General features: G+C 39.6%; 2 protein-coding genes across 6 annotated transcripts in view; one reads left to right on the top strand and one right to left on the bottom strand.

Moving 5' to 3' along the window:
- Positions 1–1072, bottom strand: part of IGSF6 (immunoglobulin superfamily, member 6) — a 7687-nt gene extending 6615 nt beyond the window's left edge. For both annotated transcript variants that reach the window (XM_012644974.1, XM_012644973.1), the window contains exon 1: positions 963–1072. In XM_012644974.1, coding sequence (XP_012500428.1) covers positions 963–1029 — 67 coding nt within the window. In that variant the 5' untranslated portion in view covers positions 1030–1072. The remainder of the gene's footprint in view (positions 1–962) is intronic.
- Positions 1–3888, top strand: part of METTL9 (methyltransferase like 9) — a 42358-nt gene extending 38470 nt beyond the window's left edge. For 2 of the 4 annotated variants that reach the window (XM_012644972.1, XM_012644970.1), the window contains exon 5: positions 2990–3888. In XM_012644972.1, coding sequence (XP_012500426.1) covers positions 2990–3192 — 203 coding nt within the window. In that variant the 3' untranslated portion in view covers positions 3193–3888. Of the gene's footprint in view, positions 1–2986 lie in introns of all 4 variants that reach the window. The other 2 variants (XM_012644971.1, XM_012644968.1) reach the window with 1 other exon arrangement.
- The last annotated feature ends 1910 nt before the right edge of the window (positions 3889–5798 follow it).

Below are 5798 nucleotides of genomic sequence, written 5' to 3'. Positions count from 1 at the left end.
TAAAATGTTCTTTTTACTATTTTTAAAAACCACATTAGAAAATAAGTAGAGAACTAATTTTTGACACTTAAACGAAGCTTTTTATTACAGAAAATTTCAAACTTGTGCAGAAGCAGCAGACAAGCACAGTGAACCGCCGCTGTCGGGGCTTCAGCCTAATCTTGTTTCCTCTCTCCCCATCCACTCCCAAACTCCCCTGTTATTTCAGAGCAAATCCTCGCCATTTTATCTGCACATCTTTCAAAATATAGTCCTAAAAGATAAGGATTCTTCTTTAAAATAATATTAATTATGTAGAAGCAAGAAGAAAGCTGTAGTCCTTTCACATGAAATAACTACTGTTAACGTTTTGGTGCATTTCTTTACAGATGAGAAAAAAAGTTACTTTTAAGAGCTTTTACTCCCTTCCCTGCCCTATGATCCAAATTTTATGGGCAAATCTGAGATTGTTAGAACTACGATGTAGGAGACACTTTCTCTTTCATAGAGGGAAAGATTGGGTATAGGCAGAGTTTTTTAAATAGATATAGGACAGCTATTCTCTGTAGAAAGAGTCACGTTGGTTTTTTTTTTTTTTTAAATGACAGTTACTTTTAATTTACAGAAACATTGTTCTTTGAAAATAGCAGATACTGTTTAGTACTTACTGTGTGCAGAGCGAGTTGCCTGCATGGGAATGCAGTTGATGACTAGCATACGTGATTTTAAGAGCCTTTTGTTTGGCGAGGTGCTCTCTAAAGCACCATAACAGAAGGAATTTTCAAGGTTAAGATGAAACTTTTTTTCAGCTAGTCTTTTATTCCCTATTTCTCTGGGGGAAAAAGGAAACTTACCGCCTTAGACACCTTTCATAATGTTACACATTTAAAAATTATTCTCTAGGAGCTTAAAGTATAAATGCATTAGGTGAAAAATAGCAGTTGATTTAAATAAATGGGGGAGGAGAAAGAGAAGAATCTTACCGACATAAAGGAGAATCAGACTGACTTGCAGACGGAGAGCGAGGCGGCCTCTGTTCACAGTCCTCATTTCTGTGTGTGTGTGCGTGGGGGGCGTTGGGGTGTGTATTTTAAAGGAGTGTTGGCTTTCTTTTTTCTTCCTCCTTTCTCTTTTTGGAAAGGAAGAACTGAAGAGAGAGGAACCTCTTATTAAGGAACCGTAATCAGGAACTTTTTGAAATTGTGTAAATCTGGTTTGTAACCCAATTTAACCATTTCACGTTAAGATTTTAACCTGGAGCACATTTCTAAATGTACCTATGATTATTTTTTTTCATGAATTTTACAAACCTTCACAGGTGGTAGGTGTTTTGGGTGAGATTTTGATTTGGATGTAACATATTCCTGGGAAGGATATTGTTTGACAGAAAAATCAGTTCTTTCCAGAGCAGTTCCGTCACTGGTGCTGGGGTCTCTGCTGTGTGCTCAGCTCTGGGCCAGTAACTGCTGGGAAGGCAGAAGCGGTAGAAGGAAGTGGCTTCATGTAGAACAAGAGAAAAATTAGCGAACAGCACATCTTAGTACTGAAAAAAAAACATTGTCGTTTCCTAGTTGTGCCAGTTTCAAATTCAGAGACCCTTTCCGAATGTGCTGTGGAACAGACGTGTGGGCCCTCTGTCCTCTGTGTCCCCCTCCCTCTGTGTCCTGAATATGCCTGGGCCCGGAGGCCTATTCAGGTGGGGGTTGTCTTTGTAAGCAGCAGGAACAGACTCAGGCTGACTTAAGCAAAAGGAAATTCATTGAAAGGATTTGGGGATAGCTCCCAGAGTCACTGAGAGGGATCCACAGCCAGGAAAGATGCCCCAAATCACGCTGTAAAGTGGGTCTGAAGAGCACGCTGCTGCTGCCAGGCATTAGGTGCCATAACTCAGTTCCATTCTCCTGCTGCCCCAGCCACTTGGTCTCACCGCCACTGCTCCGCCCTGCAGAGAACAAGCCTCGAGCCTTGTGTCCCCACTGCTTTTGTCACGAGCTCTTCATTCCAGGTCTCAGGCAAGTGTGCCTGAGCTTACGTCACGTGCCAGTGCCTCAGCTGCTGGGAGGTCCCCAGACACAGGATGGGGGTTCGGTACTAGACCACCACCACCAATGAAAAACCTCTCCGCCATAGTGTTCGTACTCTTGGCACCTGCTGATTGTATACTTTCTCTTTGACAGAAGGTTATTCTCACTCTGAATTTAGTAACATTTTTAAGGATATGTGTAGTTTATGCATCACCACAGTACCTAAAAGCACTCCAAAATTTAAATATACTGTTGTTACCTTTGTGTATGTGACTACAGTCAGTGTTTGGTTTGTATGTGAATTTGAAGAGCTTACCTATCCTCCCATCTCCCAGGTGTCTGATGCTCATAGGTTTAGAAATGACCGATACAGACTTCAGTCACTAGTCCAAGAAATACCAGGTTGACCTATCCATTCCAGTGTCTGATTTTTATGAAAAGATAGGGTATGGGTCAACTTCCCTTGGAAAACACACTGATGGTTTGTTTTTATAAATTAAAATCCTTCATGAGCCAATTTTTATTTTCAGCTTAGTAAATCTAAGTAATAAGTTGCATAAGTTTACTACACCAGTGGTATTTTCTTGCATTTGTCTAAAACTCTCTTTTATGTATAACACGTTACTCTCCGTTTCTGTATTCTAGTATTTAATGACCAGTTTTCTGAACCCGTTAACCGTTACAGCCTCCAGTTGGTCTAATGGAGGATGTTATCTAAAACAGCTTTAACCTTGGATTGCATTTCTGCTCTGAGACTCATCAGTCTTGCAAGTTTGGACAAATTCTTTAGCCCTCCTGAGTCTATACTTTATCTCTGTGCCCACCTACCTCAAGGGTTACCTGGGAAGTATAGAGGAGATGATTCATCAAAGCACTCAGGTCTGGAACATACCACGTCCTTCGCAATTACCGTCCCTCCCCCCTTCCCTCTTTAAATAATTTGTTTGTTCAAGAATTTAACTTAATGTTTTTCTTTGTTTTAGTAGGTGGCAAGTGGGAGAAACCATCAGAAATTTTGGAAATCAAAGGACAGAACTGGGAAGAACAAGTGAATAGTCTGCCTGAAGTTTTCAGAAAAGCTGGCTTTGTTATCGAAGCTTTCACCAGACTGCCATACCTGTGTGAAGGCGACATGTATAACGACTACTACGTTCTGGATGACGCTGTCTTTGTTCTCAAACCAGTATAAACATGTGGAGGTCGAAGTCTTCGGAGTCCGTACCCTCCAGCATCCCCCCTCCAGAAGAGGGTCTGTGTTAACAGTTACGTGAAGGGAGGGCCTTTGGGGACCACCATTCTAAATATCATGTAGGAATTTAAAAAGCCAAAATACTAATTATTTCTTTGTAGTGTGTAAAAGGAATGATGTTTTTAAAACAAAAACCCAACTCTTTGTGGATTTTTATCAACTCTTTACTCAGAGCCACACTTCAATGCAGGTCACACTTCAATTATGATGGAAGATATTTTTTATACTTAACTGCAGTAGGGACTCATTCCCAGACAAAGCAATAGTCATGACTTCGTGGAACCAATAAATGGATTGTTTTTAATAAAATGAAGAGTGGCAATAAAGCTGTCCATTCACTTGCAAATATTGGTTATAAGGTATAGCCACTGATACTCTTTCATGTTTAGAGATTCTTTCTGTTGTTATTCCAGAAAATGTTTTTAATCATGCTAATAAACTTTTTTGGAGATGACTTTGGCATTATGTTTGAGTTAATATAAGGCTCCCCTATCGTTTTTTATTGCTTTGGCTTTAGGAATACCCAAATAGTAGCATTATGCGCAAGATTCAGACAACTTGAATATGTTGTGAAGGAAGGCTTCAGACTGGGGGGACGGGGAGATTATTGCAAATGACAATGAATGCTGAGCCAGTCTAGACACCTCTAAAAAGAACAGCCTCATTCAGATATAGTACTTCAGGGACCACCCGCACTCCCCAATTAATGTTGCTTTGAGAATTGCAACACACCCGTTTCTGACTCTGTGACAGCTACATCCTACCCTCGGAACTTTTTCTGGACAATCTCAGGTTCTCAGAATTGAAACATTCAGTTGTGTCTAATGACAAAATGCAACCTAAAGATGTTTTAATTCAACTTCTTACTCTACACTTGTATACCTCTTTCCCAGGACTTGGCTCTTCCTGAAATCCTTAACTGAGTTTATTATTTGCCGAGAGTATGGTTTGATGAAGATCACATCATACTTATGCATTCTAAAATCCGTGCGTGCCTCCAACCATAAACCCAGAAATGTTGCAATAGAGGAACTCATTAGCAAGATCAATAACCATCGTGGATATTCCAAAGAGCAGAGCACTTAACCCAGAATCTAAAATCTCAGTAATAACAGAGATGCCAATATGAGATTGTGGTTATTAACAATATGTTATTCTCACAACATTATTTCTTTTTTCACCCAGCTGTTTCATTAAGTATTCTCATTTATATGCTCATAGAATTCATCAAATCAACCCATTTACTGCAACACCTGGGTATAAAGGAAAATTAAAGCCTTGAGAAGAATTACTTTGTTATTCATTAAGAACAACATTCCCACATCCTCACACCAATATCTTCCACTGTTATTGTCTAATCATAATAAGAGTTGGGTTATGTGATTTATGTAAAGTTGTTACTGGTGTGTTTCTAATGATTTTTTCCAGGAATTCAAATAGCACCCTAGATTGTAAAAATAGAAAGAGGAAATGAGTAAAACTTAATGTAGTTCTTGTACAGTTGAATTTTGCTTCTTCATAAACTGTCTGTCATAATCAGGGATTGCTGTTTAGACTGTCGAACAAAAGTGGTGGATGTTCAGAGGCAGGTTGCCCCGAACTGTTTAATAACTTTCAGGTTGAGAATTAATTTGACGGTCCATTAAAAAAAAATACAACTCATTCTTTACCAGAACAAAACAAAACCAGAAAGCACATACATTTATGCATTTTAAAGATAAAATAGTTTCTCAAGAAGATCTGAGGTTCTTTGAAGACCAGCTTATTAAAAGCGCCGTTTTATGGTGAAAATTGAAACCGGCAAATGCACTTATGTTTCCTATCTGGTCTTGAAAGTCTTGGTGGTGTGTCACCGTTCCACTAGATGGCAGTGTTGCTTACTGAGTGTCAATGGCTTTTTTTTCCTCCCTAAATGGAATCATGTTTTTTTCCCCCAAAGTACAATAAATCTGCCTTCTTGTCTGCACCATTCCTCGTGTAAGTGCTTCATATCAAGTTAAGGTTGTGCTAGAGAAATTAAGAGCTCTATTTGTGGTCAGAGCATGCTAACCAATTGACCTTAAAGGTCAATGGAGAAAGGAAATGCAGGCTGCACCTGTGATCCCTCGCTCCTGGCACCTGCATTATAGGCGTGTCGGGTGTTCAGGCCACTGATCTCGGAGAAGGGGAGGGAAGAATGTGCAATGCCCTTTGTAATGTTTCCCCCTTGTCCAGAGTAATTAAAAGTGATACTGTATTTTCTACTATCCTGTTATGACCTGTCATCAGTTTTTACATAGTTGACTTTTAACAGCAAAAAGCTTGGTTGGGAAATAATGTCAAACGTAGATTATTTCGAGTTATCTTCTGAGTAAAGCTTTGTTTTCACTTAGTTCTGAGTATTAATGGACTTGTAATGAAGCAAGATGTTTTTATCAATTGCTTCCCACCACTTGGTTACTGATAGAGGTGTTCCAGGATCCTTTTTCTCTAATAACGAAGGCACGTTCATCATGGGCTTGCAGTAGCTAGTGACCTACCATGTTTGTGCAGATGCCTAAGTACCC

This window comes from Propithecus coquereli, unplaced genomic scaffold (assembly GCF_000956105.1).
Source record: "Propithecus coquereli isolate 6110/MARCELLA unplaced genomic scaffold, Pcoq_1.0 Scaffold223, whole genome shotgun sequence".
Taxonomy (NCBI): Eukaryota; Metazoa; Chordata; class Mammalia; order Primates; family Indriidae; genus Propithecus; species Propithecus coquereli.
The sequence above is the reverse complement of the archived record's forward strand: the minus strand, read 5'-3'. Positions and strand labels throughout refer to the sequence as shown.